The sequence below is a fragment of the Talpa occidentalis genome, unplaced genomic scaffold (genome assembly GCF_014898055.3).
Source record: "Talpa occidentalis isolate TD23 unplaced genomic scaffold, MPIMG_talOcc4v2.1 talOcc4.2, whole genome shotgun sequence".
NCBI classification, from domain to species: domain Eukaryota; kingdom Metazoa; phylum Chordata; class Mammalia; order Eulipotyphla; family Talpidae; genus Talpa; species Talpa occidentalis.
The window spans coordinates 112,854,943-112,880,212 of record NW_023602073.1 but is presented as its reverse complement, the minus strand read 5'-3'; the positions used below and the strand labels follow the sequence as shown (position 1 = coordinate 112,880,212).

The window sequence follows — 25,270 nt, the reverse complement described above, 5'->3', positions numbered from 1 at the left end:
GGGCCAGCCCTGCAGTCTGCAAGACCGGGCTGGACTGGGAGGGGCTGGAAGTGGAAGGTATAAAGGGAGTGGTGAGATGGGTGTGGGAAGGAAGCCAGACAGTGCAGACCCGCCCCGGGAAAGAGGGTGACCGTGCTCGCGGGCTCGCCCAGCCCTTTCTGCCTTTGATGATCAGCTTTAAGTTCCATCCATCTGTATATTCTTGAGCCAGAGAGAGGAGAGAGGGAGGGGAAAGTAGGGGTTGGAGAGAGAGAGAGAGAGAGAGAGAGAGAGAGAGAGAGAGAGAGAGAGAGAGAGAGAGAGAGACACTCACTGACTCTCTCACTCTCCCTTTTTACACTAAGTTGCTCTGGGCTTTCTGGAGTTCCCTCCCACATCTGGATACTGCAGGCACCGAGAAGGTAAAACAAGCGAAGCACAGCCGCACCGCTGGCGGGGCCGAAGAGGGCGAACAGTGAGCCAAAGCCTGGAAAAACCTTTCGGCGGGGACATGGCTCTGAGCTCAGCCTGGTGCTCACTTCTGCCTCTGGGGCTCCTCTGGGGCGCTGTCTGCTCCAGCCCGGCATCTGGGGACGACAATGCTTTTGCTTTTGACATTGAAGGGAGCTCAGCCATAGGCAGACAAGACCCGTCTGAGACCAGCGAGCCCCACTCTGCTCCCGGAAACCTGCCGCCTGCCGCTGAGGTACAGTGTCTGCCATTGTCACCCTTCTGGGGCACCTCAGTGCCCAGGGCTGTATGTGTCATGCTCGGGGTCCCTCTCTCATACTCCCCCTACCCGCCTCCCCCACCCTCTTTGAGAGTTTTGCCTAACTAGGTCTGTCCAGAAACCTAAAATAGTTTTACTTTGCGAGTTGGATTTGGATATTGTGAGCTGAGCGTGCAGGCTTTGGAATTTGTCACTTCAAGCTGGCAGAAGTGCACGTGTCCCGCGTCAGCTCAGGCAGTCCAGGGGCTCAACTGGGGCTGCTCGCACACCTGTGACTTTTGCCACTTGCATGTCTCAGAAGAGTTATTTTTGTCAAGCCACACTTCTGTGTGTGCGCTGTCACTGACTTCCTAAGTGTCTGGGATGTTAAGACAGCGGGAACAATAAGGCAGGACCAGTCCTTTTGTCACAAATTAAACAAAAGTCCTCTGCAATAGGAGGGAGCACCCAAGGCTCCTTCAAGAAAGAAGCTGTTAGGAAGCTGCAGAGCAGATATCTTAAATGGACAGGAATCATTATATTTCAGAAGCAAGAAATTAGGAAGAAAATCAAGCCCCATCCAAAAAATAAAAAATGACCCGGAGGTGCCAATAATACCAGAGCTGCTGTTTGGCTACTTTACAATAGTTTTTGTGTTGAAAGCGTATGGAAATTGGGTGAAGGAGGATAAATCTAAAGTAAGTGATTTAAGAGCCCCATGAGCCGAAAATGACAACAGCATGTCTAGTGCGTGGGAGATGCTAAGTAGGAGGAAAATGAAGTCTCCTAAGTTCATGGGAAAGGAAGGAGCAATTGACCTAACAAAACACATACACACACACACACACACTCTAGCTATGGTTACAGTACTATAAGACAAAAGCAGTCATGTGTTTTGGCATCATTTCTAACATTGAAATGTGGATTACTTACTGTTAATTCTACTAATTGTTAGTATAACTGTAGTTTTCATTATTATTGATAAAATAAAGATCATGAAGATGGTCTTTCTCCAGGAGTGAGTCCTACCCATTCCCTCCAGAATGGGAAAGTGGGTAGGGCCAAAGCAAACCAACCTCCCACTGTAGTGCAAAATGTACCCTCCATGAGAAAGCTGAAGGCTGTTTTCTGGCCAACTCTATAATACCCAGTCATGGGGAGAAGCTGAACTAGAAGACACTCCAGAAATGAAAGGTATTGCTTCTACAGAACCCTGGAATTCTTCCCCAGGAAGCAGTATCACCACCTGTTGCCTTAAGCATGAAAAGTCCCTGAATGAAATTCTTGACTTAAGGTAGGGTGAGCAGATCCAATACAAAATGTCCAATTAACTTGAACTTCAGATCAACAACAAATTAAATTTTGACAATGTCTCAAATATTGCATGGGGTGCACTTATACAAAAAAAAATTATTGTTTATCTGACATTCAACTTATCTGAGCAACCTGTATTTTTATTTACTAATTCTAAAAACACACACACATAACTTTTTAACTCTCATTTCATGAAAAGGAAGAAAATAATTATTTGATTTGTAAAGAAACTTGAATTTATTACAGGAGACTCTGACAACTTCTTATATAATCATATGTTCAGGGAAATAATGGAAAGGTGGCAAGCAGAGTACTTTAGATGTTTAACTTACCCATTTCTTGACCAAGTTACAGATACCCAAATTTCAGATGAAAAAACAAGGACTTAGAGAACTTATTTGATGTCTACTACTCACTTGATATAATTACTGTGATTAAATTAGATTTTAAAAATCTAGATAGAGTGATTAGCACAGTGCGTGACATAGTATAAATGTTACATCTTAAGTGACTTTAATATTATTATAAAATATAGAGCTGACTGGACTAAAAGAAACCCCTATTTGGAAATACTTCTCAGAATCATACTTTCATCGTGCTATTTTACTTAATGTTGCTGTATCTCTGTCTATATCCTTCCAACCAGAAAGAATGTCCTATAGTGAGTTAAATTTGTCATAGTGTCAGAGTCTAATAGGGTCAGAATGGCAGCTGAGGTCTTTGGTTTAAGGAAATAGAAAGAAGTTATTATTCATTCCAGGAGGGTCAAAGTATATGATGTGCAAAGGGTGGGATTGAGGTAATTATATTTCCACAGCATAGTTTCATATAACACCTCCAGTTATCCTGTGGTCCCTCTGCAATGCTAATGCCTTTACAGCCAGGAAGCAGACCTTAAACCAGACCTTTGTGGAGCTTTAATAACATGGTACATACACCCTCTCTACTGAATTGGTTCAGAGCAATGTATATACATCTTGAAAGTGAGAACACAAACACACATAATACATTATTCGTTAGAGGTTTGAGATGTTCATGGAAGCCTATTCTAAAAATACATGCATTTTATTTGGCTTGGATTTATATGAATGGTTATTCTTCAATTCTCCTTCAAAGGGGAGGAAAAAAATATAAGGCAAGCCTGGAGCAGTGGGAGGGACTTGGCTGAAGGCCTTCCTAAGACTCTCCCAAGCTCTTCCACAGCAGGGCTGCAGTCCTCTCTCCACCTCTGGCTGTGAGAGTTAGAAGAACAAATACATGAAATATGCGATGAATAGACTGTGGTAGAGCACAGCTGACCTTTCCTTCTATAGCAAGCCAACTCCCCCCAGGATGCTAAAAATTTGAAAAGGGGCTATGGGTAATTCTGTGCTAATTGGAAAGATTTATCCACCTTCTGCTTATTTACAAGCAATTTACTGAGTCCATCATTGCAGAGTTTATGATCTTTCAGAGGGCGGGGGTGGAAAAGGAGAGATTAGGCAGCTCAGCTTTAAAAAGTCTATTCAGTATTCTGATATTTCACAATTTAGAAAAGACAGTCTTCATTTCATCCTACACATGATAGCCAGTAAAATGAGAAAAATGTCATCTCATCTGCATATGCGTAAGACTGGAAGGAGGTACAGAGACAGAGATGGAAACAGGACCCCACACACACACACATACACACACACCGGAAGAGAAGTTATCATAGTAACCTTGGGAGGAGTGACATTCTTGTTATCAAAGGGAAGCAGAAGTTAAGCAAGGTCAAGAACACTGTTAGCAGTCGATGCTTCATGGCTGCAATGAAGTCACACGGGGACTCTGGAGGAGCACAGGGGACTCTGCTGGGAGAGCAGAGTGGGAGTCAGGGGAGGGCTGCCTTGGATGGATCATTGGGAAAATAGGGGAAATAACTGAAAATGTGCAACAAACTGCCCTGAGGGGGGAAACAGGAATTTATCTCTTAGTAATGTGATAAGGTATTATATTGCTGCTGCTCACTTTCCTCCAAGAAAATCAGTGTTCCACACACCACATGTGCACATGTACCCTCCACTAGAAAAATATACTTGCTTTAAAAAATCACTGCGAACTAGACTAGTTCTGAGGAACTGTTCCTCTAGACTTTTTTTATTATTGATATGTGATTGCTCATCCCAACACATAAGCGCCTGGTCACTGAAGGATTGCAGAATGGTTATTAAAAGATAGTTCGGATTTCTTTCACTGTTTTCCTTTTCCTTGTCTTGTCCTCTTACTTTGAGAAAAGTCCCTGTGGGCTCCCATGAAGGTCTCCATGCACTGGCCCAGGCTGTCGTTATACTACCGCTGAGCAGTGTAATTGGGTGACTTGAATCTCAGCATAGAGACACTATTTTGTCCACCTAACATTCACCCTATAAGTAGGTTTAGAAGCTTACCATGTGCAGAGCAGTAAAGCCAGCTCCAGAAGGACAGAAAGACAGCAATCTAAGAAAGGAAAATATATGTAAAGCTACTATGAAAAAGCTCACGGGTGAATGCTCTATAAAAGTGACTACAAGTTAAATGCCATGGGGGTAATGTGGGAAAATTATTGCTCTTGAACTAGAGTCAACAAATACCAAAAGTTCCTTGAAAACATTATTTTAGAAAGACTGAAATATAGTAGTGGTAGTGGGAAGAATAATAGCATGGCTTAGAGCTAACACTCATTCAGTGTTTACCACACGCCAGTTAATGTTCTAAGCACTCTCCATGAGTTACTGTCTTTAACCTTTGTGACAATTCAGTGAGATTGGGATAGTTATTACCTCCTTTTGCTTGCATGGAAACAGGTACAGTTGCTCAGACTCTCTACCTGATAATTGGCACAGTAAGAAAGGAACTTTCAAAAGTAGTTCAACTGTGCAGGGGTGTTTAGGAAAAGGTGGTTGGGTCAGTAGAACTATTTTACTGAAATTTTGGGAATTTCTTAAAATGAAGATATATAAAATGCCACTCAAAGGCCACTTACGCATTGCCTATGAGGTAACTGGCTAAATTGCCTAAAATCTTAGGATTACCAAAGAATTGAGAAAACTTTCCTTTTCCATCCAGTCTAATAACTAGTTTTTAGACTACTTATATAGGAAAGAAAAAAATATGAACACTTACTGACTTCTATTCTGTCCTATGAAGCTACATATATTCTCCTCTTTAATATTCAATGGTGAAAATTATACCCATTTTACAGATGAGCAAATTGGTAGCTGGACATGATAAGTATACTTTTTCCAAAATTTCCAAATTCCATTACCCTTTCCCATTATATCCCTTGATCTCCCAAATAGAAATATCTTATTTTTAACTACAGAGCTCTTTTGGATACCATTTCTGTTTTATACACATATTGTATTGTATTTCTTCCACAAGGTGCTATAGTGTACAATTAGAAACACCTGATTGAGATTAGTACTCAAGAATCCAAAACAGCATTACCTACAGGAATCCCTGGCCCATCCTACATAATTCATTATAAAATTGCAGATAAATAGGAATTTCATTTGCTATAGTTCCAGAGCTCTATGATTTAATCAAAAAAAGTTTTTTTCAATTGTGATATGATGTACAAAAGGTAAAATGTATTATTTTAATATTTTTAAGTATGGCATTAAGTACATTCACATTGCTGTACAACCATTATCACCCTCCATATTCAAACCTTTTTCTTCTTTCCAAACTGAAACTCCATATTCATTAAATAATATTGTAGCCTTCCATATCCCTTTCCTTCAGGCCTGGCAATTACCACTTTACTTGGTTTCTCTGGATTTGAGCCTTCTATATACCTGGCATAAGTAAAATCATATCATATTTTTCATTTTATGTCTAGTTGTGTCACTTCATACAATGTCTTCAATGTTCATCCATGTTGTAGTGTGTGTTGGAATTTCAGTCCTTCTTAAGGATGAATATGATTCCACTGTAATGTATATGACACTTGATTTTTCCATTTGTCTGCTGATAGACCTTCAGTTGTTTCTACCTTTTGTCTTTTGTGAATGCTGCTATGAACATTGTTGTACGGGTATCTGAGTCCCTGCTTTCAGTTTCAGAGAAGCAAAATTGCTGGACACATGATACAGAGAAAGGTTTAATTCCTATGGAGGCCAAGCACACACTTGGTAAAGTCAGCTCAGTGAAAAGAACACAGCCAGTGAGTGGTGGAGCCTCAAGCAGCAGGGGAAGAAGGGGGGCCTTGTCCCCAGGGTCAGCCTCCTCTCAGTGTTGCCAGGTCTTCTGTTTTGTCAGGAGAAGCCAGAATCTGGATTCTTAAGTGAAATTGCTGACTCAATTTTGTTTTACTGTCCTCTGGGCTAAGTACATCTAATGGTCTCATTCAGCCCAAGGACTGTTTATTTGCAGTCTCTGTTTTACAATATTTGAAATCCACCTTTCATCAAAGGCAAAATGTCAGCTCCACTACTTGGTTGTCGTTTAATTTGGGGCAAATTAACTTGTCTTTAGGAAACTCCATTCACTTACTTGTAAAATGAATATAAAAATGTAGAATGGCAAAATTGTTATGAAATTTAAATGCTGTAATAGATATAAGCCACCTAACACAAAATCAGCCTGCAGTTTTCTCTCTCTTCTGTCTGTCCTTCTCTCTCAATCTCTCTCTCTATTGTTCTTGTTTATCAGGTTTTGTCTACAGGTTAAGATTTGTATTATCAGCCTATGTTTATCTACATTTTTACTTACTATGTAAATTTGATTGCTTTCTACTTTTTTTTTTTTTTACAAATTTTCTGCTTCTCCAACATTAGAAAAGAGACTATAGCTTTGTTTTTATAATTATTGTATCCCAATAATTCTTTAAATTTAGCTGTTCCCCAGTAATAGGAAGATTTGGATAGTTAAAAGAAATGTTTTTTTCCTAAATCCCTCGCCTCAAAACTTAAATTAAAAAACCCAAGATCATTGATATACAAGAATTATAACATTTTCTTCTTTTACAATTAAATTCTTAATTCTGACTTGTTATATTTTCTTCAAGTATCTAATAATGCCAGAGATTCTCCCCTCTTTTAATGTTTTCCCTCGCCCAAAGTAATCATATAAACATAATGATGGCCAGACATAATTTCAAGACATTTGATTCATTAGAAACCATTAAAATTAGATTGCTAGTACATGCTTTGAGTTCTAAAACTTAGCATTTCTAAACAATTGCTTATTTGTTCTCTGAAAAAGCTAAATCTGCTCATTCATTGAGATATAGTGACCACATAGGAGAATAATTAAATATCTACCCCTACATTTGCCAAAAAGCAGCATTCTTTCTTCAACTGTTTTTCTTTTTTTGCTCCTGGTGTGGTAAAGTTAAATTCTGGGAAATGGTTTACTAAAGGGAAGTTTAACCACAGATGTTTGTAATTCCAACTTAAGTTTCCCATCAAAGTCTTAATGAAATTCAGCTGCCAGAAGTTCAACTCTGAATCTAAGTCTTTTTTATCATGAGAAACTTGGGAAAACAGCATTCCAAGGCTGAATGGTAGTGTGAAAATGTCCACATTCAAGCCCAAATCCTTTGCAAAAAGAAAAAAGTACATAAAAGAATAAATCCTTTTTTAAAAAAGAGGAAAGATGGGTATATATACTTTGAGTAATAGGCAGTATGACCCTTTCTTAACTTTCAGGACTTTCTTAGTTGGTGTGTTATGTTTTGATAGAAGCTAGAGATATAATATTTACAAAAATGGAATGAAAGAATCTGTTTATAACTCCTTGAAAATGATGAGATGGAGAAAGACCATAACATTAACAGCTGTGCTAGCACAAGTCTCTTGCAAACTAGGTCAGTAATCCATGCTGTATACTACAGTTAAAAGGCATGCATATGGTGTAGACTTTGGGTGTCAATATTTATTTTGAAATTATGCCCTCCATTAGATAGAGAAAAGAAATTAGGGAGTCTAGAGATCAAAGATGCCTCAGATATGACTATTAGATGCAATAGTATTGTTTGTTCACAATGAATTGCAACATGGAATAATGAATTAAGTAGCTCTATAAAGTTACATGTCAGTCCAAAGGAATGCATAATATAGACATCAGCAGAAGGTAGGAAAATGTTTAATGAACCTCAGATCTTGGGATGCTAGGGTTGTAGAACCATCTAGAATCAGCACAGAGCCAGAGCATAAAATCAGGGTCTCGGACTTAAAATCATGGCCAGTCTCCCCTTCTATAGTAGTTATTCCATAGTGCCTTTTGAGCTTCATGGCCACAGAGGATGTGTTTCCCCTTTATGAACAGTGATAAAATTTGACAAGCTAAGAGGCTTTAAGTGTTATCTCTCTTCCTGCTGATCTGCCATGAGTTCTGGGAACAGCAGAGTGGTTCTGTCATCTGTGACAAACCCCAAGTTGCAAGTGAGGTGCTAAATGCCAAGTTCTGTCAAACCCCAAGTTGCAAGTGAGGTGCTAAATGCCTGTTATTTGGAGATTGAATTGAGTTTGAGTGTCTGGAGATGGGACTGTGCTTCATTGTGGCTCATTAATAATTGTTTCATTCTGAAAAAAAAAAAAATAATAATTGTTTCATTCTGTATTGCTCCCTTGGAATTGATATCAGGAATGATTAATGCCAAGAAACACCCTGAAATTCCATCCATAAGAGTCAAGCCCAGAAGTCTCCATTGCAGCACATTATTCTGCATAAGGGAGACCCATATGAATGCAGAGGCAGTGGGTGGTTAATTATCAGACACATAACTCTGTTACACAATCTGACCTGTAAAATCAAAGGAATCATCGAATTAGTTAGATCAAATTTGGGAGTTTAGTGATTCCACACTTTTATTTTGTAGGTGAGAAAACTGTCTTGGGGAAAGGGGCATTGAGGTCCTTCACTTTCATATTTTCTGTTTACTCTTAAGTAGAATTACCAGTAAGAGAGACCTATGGAATTATATAAAGCAGAAAAAGTGCTGGACTCTGAGTCTGGAACTAACTATTCTTGTTCTTAATCATTCCATCAACAACGAAATTCCCCTTAACAGTTAAGGAAAACTAGGAGAGTTCCTTCACCTCCTGGGTCTCAGTTTCTAATGCTTAATTACAACAACAAAACAAGGTTACTTCTAACAACAACATTCTGTAATTGTCTAATAAATATATTAAAATTTATACTTGTTAAAGGGAAGCTGGTCTCAGGAACTAGGACACAATTGCAGTCCTAGTAAGAACCCCAAGATTTAGGAGGTCAGAGCCTGAGGGAAACACTAGGTCCTGGGAGATGTGGTGGGACATTTTAATGGAGAATCTGTCCTTGTTTCCCTACAACACTAAGGAAAGGCACCAGACTAGGGTGACTTACAGGGCAGGACACCGGCCAGTCATAGACATGAGCTTTCCAAGGTGACACACAAAGGAGGCTTCCAAAGTGGCATTATCTGCTGAGCTCTAATTGTGTGCTGTGAATGTCAGCAGTCTCCCACACCAGTTCCTGGTGCTATTACCTGCCCTATGCAGACCCCTTCGGATGACCTTAAACAGGAATATTTACACAGAGAACCAAGGAGTATGTCAGTGGATGAGGTCAGGGACATGGAGATCTACTCAGGAAGACTCATGTTTCTGCATCTCATGAAGTTGAGTGTCATGTGGTCAGAGGAGAATGTATTTTCACTCTGTGCCAAATAGAGAGAAAGGTGGTGATGGGCTAGTGATTCAGTGTAAACGTCAGCTGAAATCACTGCCTTATGTTCTACACAGTAGTGTCACAGGAGTCTTAACTGAGTAACCTGCTCTAGATTTGGCAGAAGGCAACACGTGGAAGCAAATATTTTCAAGTACCTTTTTATATATCAAATCTTCTGTGAGAGAGGGAACCAGCCCATGGTGGGGATGCCCTGCCCATATGGAATAGGGCTCTAAATTGTCTCAACTTCCAAACATGACCCAAGACAGCAACATCATCACCAGAGGTAGAACCTCAGGTCCCACATCTGAATCTGCACCTGCAATTTCTCCAGATCCCCAGGCTGTGGTTCTTTACCTTAAACTATGAGAAGTACTTGCCTCTAAAATGCAGCTGGGCTTGAATTTTGGATGAATTTTGGATAAATTGGTGAATCCCCCCAAAAAAGCTTTCTTAATATAATTGCAGGGAGTCCTAAAAAGTGAAACCCAACTGTAGCTGTGTGAAACTAGTAAAAGGACTTACAGGTTCCTCCAAGTACCAGACCTGATCCCCAAAAAAGGAACACTTTAAAAAAGGAGAAAAAATTTAATTTCAGAGAAAACTGCTATTTCAGGACTGAAAGGAGCTGAGAAGATGTCACTTCCCAAAACCCACAGCCCTTCAGTGGGCAGAAGGGGGATTTGAGGAAAGACATGAAATGATTAAGAAGATTCCCTACTCCTGCCTATTTCTCAGCACCCGAGACATGGCACCAAGGCCTCCAGAGACTCTGTGCCCTTGAGGGGAAAGGAAGGAAACACAGGAAGAATTTACTTACTGAATCTGCTTAAAGATAGGGTTTTGCTCAGACTGATCAAAAAGAAGTGGAATTATGTTTCTCTTGCTAACAAGGGAAGATTTCTGGTTCAGGATCATGTGTCTTTAGGGAATGAGGAGTGTGGTTGTGTCCAAGAGTAGAAAGATAATGTTGAAAGATGCAGAAGAGTTAGTTACCCCAAATGGAAACTGCCAAGGCCACTCAGCAAACTGGTACTTTTCTGGGGGAATTGAGATTTGTAGGAATGTGCTTTTGAGTCAGGGGCTCTGCCTCCTGCAACATCAGAAGAGGCACCTCCATACTCCCAGCATACTCCAGGTTTCTTTGAAGCAGCCCCAGCTGGGAGGGTCCCCTTGCTGTTTCAGGACAGCCTTGAAAGACAGCTATCCTTGAGCCCATTCAGAACAGCCAACTGGCTGATTCTAAAAATCCTTCTAGCTTTAATTTTTAAGCACTTCATTAATACTTGCTATGTCCTAGGCATCTTTCTAAGTACTTTTTATGCATTATCAATTCATTTGTTCCTTATAATGAGAAAATTTGACAGATGAGGAAGTTTAGACAACAGGTAGGATTGATGTCAGAACTAAAAGAAACATATGCTTGTTAATCCCTTTCCTAAAAACTTTCAAACATTGTATAAAACAACAGGTCTGAAATAAGGGACCTATTCATTCAGCACATAAAGATTAAGAGCTGGTACTGAGATGCACCATGCAAGGCCCTATCTGGAACATCCCAGGGAGTCCCTGCTTCCAGGGTTAGGAGACGGTGGTGGTGGTAAGTCACTTGTGAAGTCCGCCGATAACCTGAGGAGACTGTTGACCTGGTCCCAAACTCATGTCTAAGAAACTCTATTTCTCCTCTTCCTCTAATTTCATATTTTGAAATATGTTGCCTACTTTACTAGTCTATTAGGTATGCCATAGCAAAGGACCACAGACAGGAAGCTTAACCAACAGAAATTTATTTTCTCAAGTATATGAAAGCTAGAAATCCAAGAGCTAAGGTGGTGGCAGCATTGGTTTCTGGTGAGAGCTCTTCCTGGCATACAGATGGCCATTGTCACATGGCTTTGCTCTTTGTCAAAGAGAAAAATAAATCTGATATCTCTTCCTCTTCTTATAGACACCAGTTATATTAGATTAAGGTATTATCCTTCAGACCTCATTTAACTTTTATTAACTCTTCATAGGCCCCATCTTCAAATACAGTCACATTGGGCATTAAAGCTTCAACATATGAATTTAGAGAAGATAGAGTCCATAAAACCTACTAAATAAAATGCATTCAGTCATAACTCATTTCTTAATGAGACCAAGTAATTTATAACGACAAAGAAAGTTCTGATAAAATAAGATAATCAGTGTTGTTGCTGTGTATTAATTTCAGTTCAAAGCAAAAACAACACAAAAATTAAGCATTTCATTTCACTTTGTACCTCTTATGGATATGTCAAGTTAATTTTAATTAGATATTTTGAAATATGGGTAATAGGATGTCAGACCCTAGATTGTAACCTTCTACTCCTAGGTGTCCAGGAACACTTGACTGATCTCCATCTATATCTTTATTCTCTTGTTTTTTTTTAAAGGGCACGTAATACTTAGGCAAGTGCCTTATAAGTTACATAGATAAATAAAACATAATAGAAAACATAATACAAGAATATGAATACTGTAATACAACTACATTGGCATTTTATCAAAACTCTTAATGCATCTGGAAGGAAAGTTTACTACTAGTGGGCACCTCACAGGTCACTTTGTGTGGGAGTTGAAACCCTGTAACTCAGGAAAATTCAAACTGGGGAGACAAAATGAGGAAAAACAAAAGACTCAGGATTTCTTCTAGGAAGAGAACATAATCTGAACTGGTAGGATTAGGAAACAGGGAGCCTTTGAATATTTCCAAGTAGAAGAGAAACTCAGTGAGGATTCTTCTTCATCAACATGAATCTGGAAATGGGCTACTGTTTGGATTGGGCAGGAGACAGCAGAGTGCCTGGAATCAGGGTGACCTAAGGTGAGCATTGGTAATTATACAGAAGCGAGTAAGAGGGCTGGGAGGTGCATGGTGGCAGTGGTCTGGGGAGGAGAGAATAGTTGTTGGGGTCATTGAAGAGATTCTACCAAGATGACTTGCCATGTATTTGGAGGGAAAGGATGAGGGTCAGAGGTGCTACTAATGCTAGTAGAAATGTATTACATCATGAGCAGGAAAGATCTCTTCACAGATCTTCAGATATAAGCCCTAGTAAACCAGGAACTTTCAAGTTGAGGCTTCGTGAAGATACCTTGAATATAAGGTGGGGGGGGGGGTAAGAGAAAGTTGACCAGCAGGATATGGGGGCTCTGCTTCCTTTAACAAGAGTAGCTTCTTTGTTTTATAGATAAACTCCACGTGAGATTTTGGGGAGGGGGGGAGGTATTTCTCTGCTCTAAGATGTGTGAGAATCATTTGCTGAAAGCTCCCATGTGATATTCTAAATCACGACAGGTTTCCGAACTGTTACTCGAAATCTCGTTCCAATAATGCCACCTGGGCAGCTTCCCAGGAGCATGTACCTGCCTCTGAGCCAGGGTCTGTTGCTAATGGCAGAGCCTCGGATTGCCTGAAAATTTCGCCCGCTCCGCGCTGGAGCCGGAGGTCTCAAAACAATTGGTGCTCTCCAGAGAGATCTTTTCATGCTTCCTGTTCCCTGTCTGGTGATATTTTTGGCCCTTTCATAGGAAATTCAGAAATTCCACTTTTGTCTCAGTTGTCACCTGGAAGTGCTGAGGAAATCGACAAAGGTGGTTTAGGAAGAGCGTATGGCGGGAGGGGGTGAAGCAGAGAACTGCTCCCTTTTGATATTCATAGAAACAGTCAGATGTTTGCGTGCTTCTTATTTTTCTACACTGATCATTCTACCACCATAAACATCATCTTATGGTAAAAGCTAAAGCATCGTTTCTTTACCTGTGCCCTAAAAAAAAAAAAAAGGTAGTTCTCACTCTTACTTTCCCTTCCTCAACATGATATAACACCCATCTGTGGTGCTTTATCTCCAAAGACCAAAATGCTTACACTATCAAAGTTATGTCCATTAAAAGGGAAAAAATAAACATTAAAACTGTACTTTATTTTTACATTTTTATTTGAATGAAAGAGTAACAACGTAAACATTTCACTGTGTCATGAAGGCAAGTTGCAGTTTGTTTTGTTTTGCTTTATAACATATATGCAGTACCCTAGGAGACCTGACCTGATGGATTAGGAAAACTTCCTGCGTCTCTCAATCCATAGCTTGAAGAGTTCAGCTTTTAAGAAGCTGTTGAAAATAGACAAATATTATTCACAACACAACTGCCAACTGTTAGAATTTCTGATGACAACTAACTTGATTGAAAATGAACTGTCATACTGATAAAGTTTCCATGGTTTGCAGGGTGTATTCCTATGTATTTCCACGTCTACTATTCACAACTGTCTCACAAAACAGGCAGGCCAGTGGGTATTAATCTAAACCATGGATATGTTAAGTGATTTGCCCAGCATCTCCTGGCATGTAACTTTATTGAAATAGGAAGTTCCACTGCATTTAGACTGTTAGAATGGAAAGAGGCTGGAAGTCATTGTGTAGGGCACGTCATTGAAAGAGGAGCAAATGAGCCAGAGTTTTGCCACTTCCTGAAGGTTCCACAACAGGTTTCTAGAATGGAGCCAGAACCAAGTTTCCTGGCCCTTGAAGCAGTCCTCTTCCCTACATGACCTTGATTGTTTCCCCAGAACAAAAAACAGGGGTGAAGAAAATCTGATGGTTGTGTTGGGATGCCCAAAAACTATGTAAGACAAACACGTATCCACATTTATCTTCTTGTATTTCGTATATCACCATTGTGCCTTAGCCCCAAGTAATTTACTAAAATATTAAATGTTCTCCTGGCATTTTGGCCAATACATCTATCCCATTTTTGAATTCAATTTATAATCACATCATTTGTACCCTTTCTTTCATTTCAAGGATTTTTAATTTAGTCCCATATGGATATTGTCCCCTTAAACTATGTTTTCAGCACCTATACTTAGAAAGCAAGCGTTCAAGTGCAATAAGATTTCAACATTTCTGGCTAGAGTTTTCTGATGTTCGTGTAAAAGTAAACAACAGATTCTGCATCTTAAAGGGAAGAAAGAAAAAAGATCTTTTATTTAAAAAAAAAATCATCATTAACCCTTTTGTTTTAAAACAATGAAGAATTAATTAAAAAAAAAATTTTCCACATCATATCTGGTATTCCCCTATACACACACATCATTCAGATTTCTACATGATTTTAAGAAACATTCTTATTATATAGCAAAATAATTGCAACAAGAAGAAAATGAAATGGAAGATAGCCCCAAAGTGAACTACTCCTGCTATAATCTCCTCCGCCTACTGAATAATAATCCTGGGTTTTAGCATCTACACTTACTTTGTGGAGCTTTTGCACTGCTGATTTCAAAGCCAGTTCCTCTGACTCTTCTAAAGGCATGGAAATACCTGTTTCTCAAAGGAAGTCTGCCAATTCCCAGGAGTACTATCAATAGTAAAATTCAGGGATTTCCCCATGGACAACATCTGTTTGGGTGTGCTCTGCATCTAATAGTAGATAAAGAACTAGGGGAATTTCAGGGCATTGGAACAGCCCCCTCATGTTGAGCAAAATAGTAAATTCTTTGGGAGGCAGGACAGCTCTGAGCTGCTGCCCGTGCAGTGGTTCAATTTCAAAATGGTGGGCATCATCATCCCTGCTCTCTCCCCTGGTCTTTGAGGTGAAGAGGATCCTCAGTCTGGTGAGAGTAATTCCATGTTTAGGATAATATAAGTATCTTTGTAAGGACAGAATAATAACCCTTAAAAGGGAAAGATTATACTCTGTCAAGTGTTAAATAACCTCTGTATTTTAATAAGGACCCAGCTCTTCCTAATCTCAAAGAATATTTCGATTATTTTGGCAGCTGAAGCACATTTTTCCTGTAACCTGTGGTTTGGGACTGGTGGCATATCAAAATGTTCAATGGAAATACCATTTTGTAGAACATAATTGCTCTTCCACTCAGTTGTTTTGAAAACTAATAAATGCTAGATACGATTCTAGTTAAAGATATACTGTCTTCATCTCAGAATGTCTAAACGATTTTGATTTTCCGTTGGTTATAATGTCTCCTCTTTTTTATCTACAAACAAACTGATGTTCATTTAGAAATGAACTCTTCAGAGTCAGGTATCAGCTTGAATTTCCTTTGAGCTTAGTTCAAATCATCTAAGAAATTCATGACTTTCAAAAAAGGAAAAAACCTGAAATGTACTTGAGGAGTTAAATGAAGTTTTTTGCTCTATATCAGCAGCTCAGTGACAATAGACTGTTGAAAAGCAAGTGTACCATGTTCTTGTTTTAATTCTTGACAGATTTGAATTCAATTGAATCAATCTTGCAAAGAGCCACAAACTATTTCTGTCATCATTTTTTGTTTATCTCACTTTGGGCAAAAGCATTAGATAGCAGAGTGAAAGAAAATAAAACAAAAGATGCCCTTTTTATAGCTGAGTAACATTTTCCTTACACATAACTTATAACTTGGAAATTAATGTCAATTCCAAAACTGATTTTAAGCCACCTGAGAGTCACTCATGTAGTAAGCTACATAGAATACATTTTTATTGCCTCCACTAAGCTTCCAGAGGCCAGCAGGGTCTATGATTCCTCTACTGGTTCTCCAAATTGTCTCTTACCAACACCTTCAGTATAACAGATGTTCAAAGAAACAGTTCGTGCGGTCCTCAGTTATTTGTTGAATGCCTGCTTTGCACTAAGTCCTAAATTGGGCCCCAGATAAAGAGTGGTATATGAAACAGAGAGATGGAATGAATAAATGACCATAACAAAAGCTGGAATTCAAAATGGCACTTAGCTTTGTTTGTGGCATGTGCATATTCTGACATATTTCTGTCGTATAATTCTGATAAACAGTCAACATTCGCCTTGGCATCAATAGTGGACCTGGGCGTTCCTAGGGTACTCACCCCGGGAGCTGTGCACTGCAGGCGAGAATGCCTTTTAAGCTAAAAGCTTTGTCTTTCCCACTGTATATGGAAAAATTGACGATGCACTTTCATGGAGAAGGTCTAGCAAAGAAATGTTTATATTGGAACAAGCCCCATCTCTAAATCTGGGCTTGTTGCTGAATGGTATTTTGTTTCCTTGGATCAGGGAAGGGGGTCTGGAAACATCTGTAACTAAAGTATTGTTTTAAAACCAGCACAATTTTCCCCCTCAAATAACAGATAACAGAATTGCTTTAAATCAAACATTCTCAGCCTTCCCCATCCATTTCCTTTCACCAATGCATATTATTTTGTTGTCATTAAGATGTATAGAATAGGCTTGTAGTGCTCGAGGCTTTACCAGCTCCTGTGCATTCATATTCTTTTCATTTCAGCTTGTGTACTTTTGCTTCCCTTTTATAAACATGCTGTAACAGAACAACTATGTGGATCACAGCAGTTATTTGGGGCGAAAATGTAAAAGCTACAAACAGATAATATCCGATTGCAATGTGATTCTGCAACTATGCTCTGAAAATTTTATTTAAGAGAAATGTGCAAACCATTTGTGTCCTTTATAAATATGAAATTGAATGAAATAAGATATAAGTGTATTTTACAAAAATTTCAAAAAGGAACCTTAGAGGGAGCAAGTTGAGGAGAAAAATCACAAGAAGTAATCTCAAAAACTATGAAAAGGATGGAAATTTGGACCAATTTTAAATATCATTTGTATTCTAAAAATGTAGAAGTAGTTTTTGAATAGTTCATGATACTATAGTTAAAATTTTATTATAGAGATTTTCCATTTATTGGGGAAGATTTTGATTTTTTTAAATAGTTTGCCAAATTAAGGATCTAAATATTTAGGATGGTAACTTATTTGCCTTACTTTTTGTATATATACTTGGTACTTGATATATTTGTTTATTTATGAACTGTTTGAACATAACCCTATCTGAAATCCCTGAACAGACTGTAACTCTGAAGCACATCAATCTTGACCTAAAGATTCTCTCTTCTGAGGCTTTTAGGTGCTTGACACATAGTAAAGACATTTTTTTAATGAATGCTGTTCTTCCCATTTTACAAATAAAAATACTTGAGGTAAAGATTCATTGCCATTCATTGTCATAAAATTTGTCTCATAAAATACATCAGTGGCAGTGTGGGTGTTAAACACCTGTGTAATGTAGCCTCCTGCATTGCAAAAGGACAAAGTTGTTGGTTTCATGGCTCTGTCAAAATCTCAGGATGGTGTTTTGAGTAAGTTTGTGGGTCATAGTTTTCCTGTTAGATGGGACCAGATGTATGCCAAGCTGTCACACATTCTACCTAAACTGACATCTGTTTCTGATTCATAAGGGGAAATACCTGCACACAAGCTGATGTGTATAACACAAAGGGGCATCCTTTCCCAAGGCCTTTTATCAGATCCTGTCAATGGAACATGCGAGGTGTCAGGGACACACAGATGGCTGTCATGCAATCAGCTTCTAACAAGAGTTGACTTCTCTAACAAGTAATCTACATTATTTGCTTGGAAGTCTGTTTCTATGAGTACTATATAGAAACTGTTAAAAACAGAAATGCTAAATTTAGGTTATTGTATTAAAATCAAAAATAATTGCCATCTGCCAAATGAAGTGATGACAGAGAGCCAACGGGCAACGCTTCCTATCTAAATGAGCCCCACAAGCTCAGAGCAAACATGCAAAGGCTTAAAAATGTTCTCTTCCTTCACGGGCCCCTACTTCTCTTCCCACCCCACCCCAACTCCTCACCCTGGGGCAGGATATTAAGGCCTTTTAATTATAATGGCACTCACCAGGGAAATAAGGAAATGGTGCTAACAGAATAACTTTTCTGAGATTCTTGCATCTGATAACCATTAGCAGAGTTGATTTTTATCCCAGGTATCCCTGGGAAAGGTGAAGTGGACAGCATAGGCCTTTTTGAAGCTGCCTAAGAGGCACAAGCTTCAGCAATACCTCCACAAAATCATTGTCATTTTCTTCTTCCCTGTCTTCAAGAATAGTGGTTTGGTGGAAAGCACATTCAGCGCAGCATTAACTTGCTCCATGTAAATGAATTTTGGTATATCCTTTACTAACATAGGTCACAATTTACTCAAATTTAAATGGAGGGATAGATGAGGTGACCTCTAATGTGCTTGTAAGCACAGGGTTCCTGTGATTCTGTAATGCCAAGACATTTAATACATAATGAATAATCACCCTTTCTATACAAGGCACTGAGGATACAGTGACAAGTCACACAAATCCAGTTTCTGTTCCAAGGGAGTTAAGTCTTCTGGGAAAGAAATACAAGAAAGCAATAATTTCAAGAGTCATTGCTGATCTGTGTGCCATAAAGTTACAGCTCCCTGAAGAGCTACTAGTTAAAATAGATAGCCCTGGCATAGGCACATGCAAAAGGAAGGGAGAAAACTAATAGCCAATAACCTTTCCATGCCCTTCTATTGCATTTTAAATGTATAATATTAGTTGACCTTCACAACCAGTCTAGTAGATAAGGTGACAATCACCCCCATTTTTTTTTTGAAAGGAAAACTGAGATCTAGAGTTAGTAACCCGGGCAAGGTCAACCTTGGTGGTAAAACTGGAACTGGAATCCAGATGATCTCATGCTTTCCACTGCTCTCAGTGGTCTCCAAAAGACACAACTATAGGGAATTATGCCTGCTACAAGGAGTAAGTTGTACTGTATCACATCAATGCAAGACAAATCATGTAGAAGACATGTAGAAGCCAGTTGTATCCTAAATGCAAGAATATTTGAAGGAGACATTCATTCATTCATTCACTCAACAAAGATTTACTAAATGCTGCCAGATGCATAGCTGACAAGTGGGGACTTCAGCATAGACGCACATGTGCATTTCTTAAAATGCCAAAAAGTAGATTTTTATCTTATTCTGACAATTTTGGGTATAAATTCTAATGATATGAATGAACATGTTACTGGGCAGGCAGAGTTGTAGGGCAGATTATTGATTTTTAGGTTGTGAAAGGAATAGGAAGAAAAAGTAAAATACATTTGAATGGAAGTATTTCTCCCACCTGTAGTACACTCTTAAGTTCCTTGATTTAAATTAACTGCAATTACCTTGAGAAACCTATCAAAACTGATTACTTGAAAGAAATCCCACTTTCGAATACAAACTCTTATCTATTTGGAGTCCCTGAAAATATGTTCCATCTACTGAACAAGAGAGACATGTCACTTATTTTAGACTGTTCTAAATTATGATAGAAGAGTCCAAATGTGTAAATTGTCACCCTTCTTCAGATAACACAATTTCAGCCCCCAGATAGATAGAATTCAATTTGTTAGCTCTTTTCAGTCTGATACAAACTATTCCAAAAATGTCTTGTAAGAGGCAATGATAGCCATGTTGTTTCCTGACAACAGCCCCAAATGGGACCACTTTGAAATCTTTTGTGACCCCAAATTAATGTTTAGAATAATTACAACTAAAAATACCCTTCCATTTCAACAAAAAGAATTGTCACCCAAGAACTGATTAAAGTTATATGAAATGTAAAGTTGAATTCAGGATGTTAGAAGAGATGACAGATGTGGTTATGGTTTGGCCTGTTTTCAGAGGCTCATTTCTGAGGAAGGTTGAGGAACAGGCCTATCTGAGAAAGCAGGAAACACATGAGGGAGGCACTGCTCCCCTCATTGGTAGGTGTGAGTGAAAAGAACCTGGATATAAATAATCTCAAGTCTTTGGTCTAGTTCTAGCTCAGTTTATGCAGTTATAATAATTTTGGGATCACATTTAATAATTTTCTAACAAAAGCTGACTTTGCTTCTATTTGAGGGTTTAAAACCATCCTAATTAGTAAATTAAAATTTTTAATATGCATTCAAAGATTTGATAAAGGCAACTTATAGAGTACTTTCCCTTGAGCTTGAGAAAGAATGTCGGTCACTTGTCACTCACACTTCTGGACCACTGAACTGTCCCTGATAAAGAGCTGGCAGGTCAGTTATTTCCTGTTGCTGCTTAAGGTCCTTCTCTAGCCACACCCCTGAAAATGAGGCTCTGTTAGGTTATTCTGCACCTGCCTCCTACCTCCCCACAATGGGCAGCTCCAGAGGCTACGGCCTGCCTACCTCTTCTGCTTCACCTCCTGAGGCCGATACCTGCAGGGCACAACCTTCAGGTCCCTGGCTGAGCCAGATGGGAGAAGAGGCAGGGCAGGTCTGTCCTCTTTCCTTTCTACTAGCATTGCCTCTTGGGTAGAAGCTGTGGTCCCCCAACACTTCAGTACCCATGGTGCCCTCTGCCACAGCGCTAGCCTCTACCTGGGTTAGCACAAAAAACTTTCTTTGCTCCTTTGGTCTTAGGAGATGTAGGCCTTTTCTCTCCCTGCCCTTCCTTCCTTACTACTTTAACTTGCCTACACTTCTGTAAACCATCCTTCCATTCTAGTGCCTTCTTTCTCATCATTTGAACCCTCTGAAATTAATTCTGTTTCCTGCTGGGCCCCTGACTAACTGACTAAATCAGTGACAACTCTTCTTTTGAAATTCATGACTTTTCCATTTCCTTTCTGGTGGGGGAACCCTTTCCAAAAGTATTTACTGCAGTCTGTGGTATTAATTCATAAATTATTTGACTTTCATGTAAGGGAATAATGGCAAATAGATTACACCAGATCTTACATTTCACAATTCAGCTTCATTTGTTTTGAAACATTCCAAAATCTTTCCATATTCCCCCTTTTCAGCTCCAGGCTAGAAAAGGCAGCCTTTAGCCAGAGCTTGTGGGTGACTCTGTAATGTTCTGCTAATAAAAGGCACAGATAGTTGTGGCTCCTGTTATTAGCTTTTTGGGCCCTGATGAGGGAGGGCTCTTTGAGTTTGAAACCCTACTCCCCTCTTAAAACAGAAAACTAGCCTGTAAACTTTAACTTGGACTTTAACCTTTTAGTTTCTCAGTCATTTCAAAGTGAAAATATTGTGCACTATTTTAAGAATCTTTTACCGGGGGCCTCCCTGGTGGCACAGGTGGTTGAGCGCAGCACTGTGAAGCTGTCCACAGCCTCTGCGCATGGGTTCGACCTCGGCCAGCTGAGGAGCTACATGCTTGGCGGGGCAGACCTCTCCTGTCTCGCCCACTGCTCCCCTCAGCAGTGTATTTCATCAGTCTGCCTGTTCTGTTCCCCGCTCTGTCTCTGGTGAATCCTCTCACCCTCCCGCACATCTGGCCTGTGCCCCGGTTCTTGCATGCATGAATAAATAAATCTTTAAAGAAAAAGAAAAAAAATGAATCTTTTACCTTTGCCTTAGATAAAATAGTCACAAATAGAATAAATTAACACCCTAAACATTCTCCAGTGATACAGGCAGCCTAGTACATATAGCTTTACTGTACTTGAATGAATTCATTAGTGGAAATCATATTAAGTAGCCATTCAAACATTTGAGACACATCTAAAAGCATGTGTGCTTTAGTGGAGAGATTTACAGACATGTGAAAGCCTTCCACGTGGGATGAGGCAGCTGCTCATTGTAAGATGAAAAACAAAGGAAGAACAAATTAAGTAAGGAATGTTCTTATGCTTATTTTTTTAACTGTGTGTAATACTGGTACATAAAGTGAATAACAAGGAAGTTAGGGAAATTATACACCATCTATTGTCAAGACTGCATTAGTCACTTCCTAGAGATGATGTTTTTGAGACCTTACTAGGTCGAGACATGGAAGTCCAGGATCCAGCCAACCTAAGTGGGATTTTTTTTTTCCTTTCATTTCTCTTTCCCCTTTTTCTTTCTTCTTTCATTCCCTCATGTGCATTTGTATCCCCTCCATGTGCTTAAGAAATAAGATATTGCTAAATGGAGTTGAAACCCATATCCCTTCCTCAATCTCATTCCCTTCCTTTACTTTTAAACAAATGAGATTGATTGATTTTGTGTATCTGTGCATTTTAGATTTTATTGAAGTAAAATTGCATTATACAAGTTTATGTAAATTTGTTTCAGATGTACCATTATAAATCAATATCTGTACATATTACATTAAGTTCATCACGAAAGGCTAATCCTATCCTTAGTCACAGAGTTGACCCCATTTTAGCCAATTTATCCATCCCCTTATCCTTTTTCTCTGGTAACCCTAATTTGGTCTAAAATAGTCTAAAAGTTTGTTTTTGTTTTAGTTAGTTCATTTGGGTTTGTTTTGCTTTGCTTTATTTTTTGGTTCCTCTACATATCACATGAGTGAAATCATATAATGATTGTCTTTTTCTGTTGGCTTATTTCACCATGCATGGTATCTTCTGGGTCCATCCATGCTATTGCAAATGCAGAATTTCATCCCTTTTTAATAGCTGAGCAGTGTTGCATTGTGTATATATGCCACATCTTCTTCATCCAGTCATTTGTCGATGGGCACGTAGGTTTATTCCAGCTCATGGCTATTGTGAATAGTACTGCAATAAACATGGTGGGATATACATGTATACATGTATATTACATTTGAATAAGTGTTTTTACATTTTCAGGTAAATGGTAAATATCCAGAAGTGGGATAACTGGATTGTATGGAATTTCTATTTTTAATTTTTTGAGGAATCCCCACACTGCTATCCATAATGGCTCTACCAATTTACATTCCGAGCAAGAGTGCACAAGGGTGCCCTTCTCTCCATATCTTCTTGAACACCTGCTTCTTGTCTTTGCTATTCTTTCTTACAGGTATGGGGTAATGTTGTTATTTTTGATTCATATTTCCCTAATAATAAGAGATCATGGACATTTTTTTATGTCTGCTAGCCATCAATGTATCTTCTTTGGGAAAGTATCTGTTCAGGTTTTCTGCATATTTCTTAATCAGGTTGTTTGTTTCCTTCTTGTTGTTTTTGAGTTTTATGAGTTCTTTATGTATTTCAGATATAACTCTTTATCAAACACATGATATGTGAATATCTTCTCCCATTCAGTAGGGTGTCTTTTCAATGTAATGAAAGTTTCTCTTGCTGTGTAGAAGTTTTTAGTTCCGTTTGTTTATTTTTGCTTTTCAAATGGTCAAAATTCATTTCTATTCATAGTTTTCTTCATAGGCACATAAGAATGCATATATGTAATTTATTACAAGTATTATTTTGCATGTTTAATGCATTCTGAATATTATACTATTTCTATTCAGCAATTTGCTTTTCTTCTTCAATATTATCTTTAAAAGATTCATTCATGATTAGAAATTGTGACTTGTAATATTTGCCAAATTGCTGTCCAAAGTTTTTGCACAATTTTCTCTTACTTGACTCAAATCCATTTTTTAAACTAACATATTTTCAGTATATATTTGCTAATTACTATGGTAGGAGATGAGGATACAAAGATAAGTAAGATGGTTTCTGTTTACAAGGAACTGACAGTGGCTTCAGAGAGGCAGGGGTGAACATTAAAATTATAATATCATGTTCCATGTGCTTTAATGAGGTTATGTGTAAAGTGCCATGTGAGCATAGAGGAAGCACAACTAACTATGAAACTGAGATCAAAGGAGATAGAGGGGGGAAAGGTGCCTAGTGAACAGTATGTGCAAAGTCAGAGTGGGCAAAAAAATGGTAAATTTGGTAGGGGAAAGAGAGAACAGGTGATTTAACTAACTAAAGAGATAGGTTAGGGTTCGATTGTAAAAGAGAAGCTTATTAAGCCATGCAAAGGAAATTTGTTTACTCATGTAGGCAATGAATGAAAAGCCATTGGGAGGTCAGATGCAGAAAAATAGTATGATAAGGTTTTAAAAAATCACTTCTGGTAATAAAGAGTGGGCTAGAAGAAAGACAGTCTAACAACAAAGAGAGCAGAGTGGAAGTAATTGTAATAATCTAAGAAAAAAATAGGAAGATCTTGAACTAAAGAGTGGTTTGGGAAACAAGGAAGAATTATCTTAGAAAATAACTCAGAAGTAGAGTGTAAATTCTACAAGGTAACAGTATAAAGGGGTAGTGGGAGGTGAGAGCATTTTAACCCAGATAGAGGCAATGAAGGGTGCATTGTGTGTAGAAAATTTTAAAATAGTGGTAAAACTTAATAATCCTCAGCCTGCTTTTTATTATCACCATGAGCCAACAATTCTGAACAATGTCAATGACATAATTCTCCTCCCTGAAAAATCTTTTGTTGTCTAAATTCTAAGCAGTTGCTGTAGTTACTATTGCGTTTGAATAATATAACAAATATGTAAGCTTCAAATTAGCACATTCCAATTACTTAACTTTTAATAAACATTGGCTCTACACAGAAATTATTTTGGTTACTTCGAGTCCTACAGTTCACCCCAACACAGAGGTATTACTTCAGAGAATATGTTTATAACAGTTCAGAATTGTGCAAGTTCATTTTGAACTTGAGACTAGAACCTCTGTTATACTCATCTACCTGCATTTAAACCATAGATTTGAAATAAACAATAGCAAAGGAGTGTGAGAAGGAAGAGATAGAGCTTAGTACTTAAATTGTAGAGTTCACTCTTTTGGAAGAATTTTCAAAAATTACTTTAATGCAAAATACATTAACATAATTTAGACGTATAAATCTATTACTTTTTCCTTTTATTTTCTATAACCTGTAGCATTGACTGAGATAGATATAAAGAAAAAATACCAATAGATTGAAGGGAGCGTATAATAAGCTCAGCATGGGACACATTCACCTCTGCCCCTATAGAACTGGG

At 38.5% G+C, this 25,270-nt stretch overlaps 1 protein-coding gene across 2 annotated transcripts in view; it reads left to right on the top strand.

The window, feature by feature from the left end:
* The first annotated feature begins 353 nt into the window (after positions 1 to 353).
* LAMA4 (laminin subunit alpha 4) overlaps positions 354 to 25,270 on the top strand; it is a 138,006-nt gene continuing 113,089 nt past the window's right edge. The window contains exon 1 of one of the 2 annotated variants that reach the window (XM_037520257.2): positions 354 to 685. In XM_037520257.2, coding sequence (XP_037376154.1) covers positions 491 to 685 — 195 coding nt within the window. In that variant the 5' untranslated portion in view covers positions 354 to 490. The remainder of the gene's footprint in view (positions 686 to 25,270) is intronic. The other variant, XM_037520256.2, reaches the window with a different exon arrangement.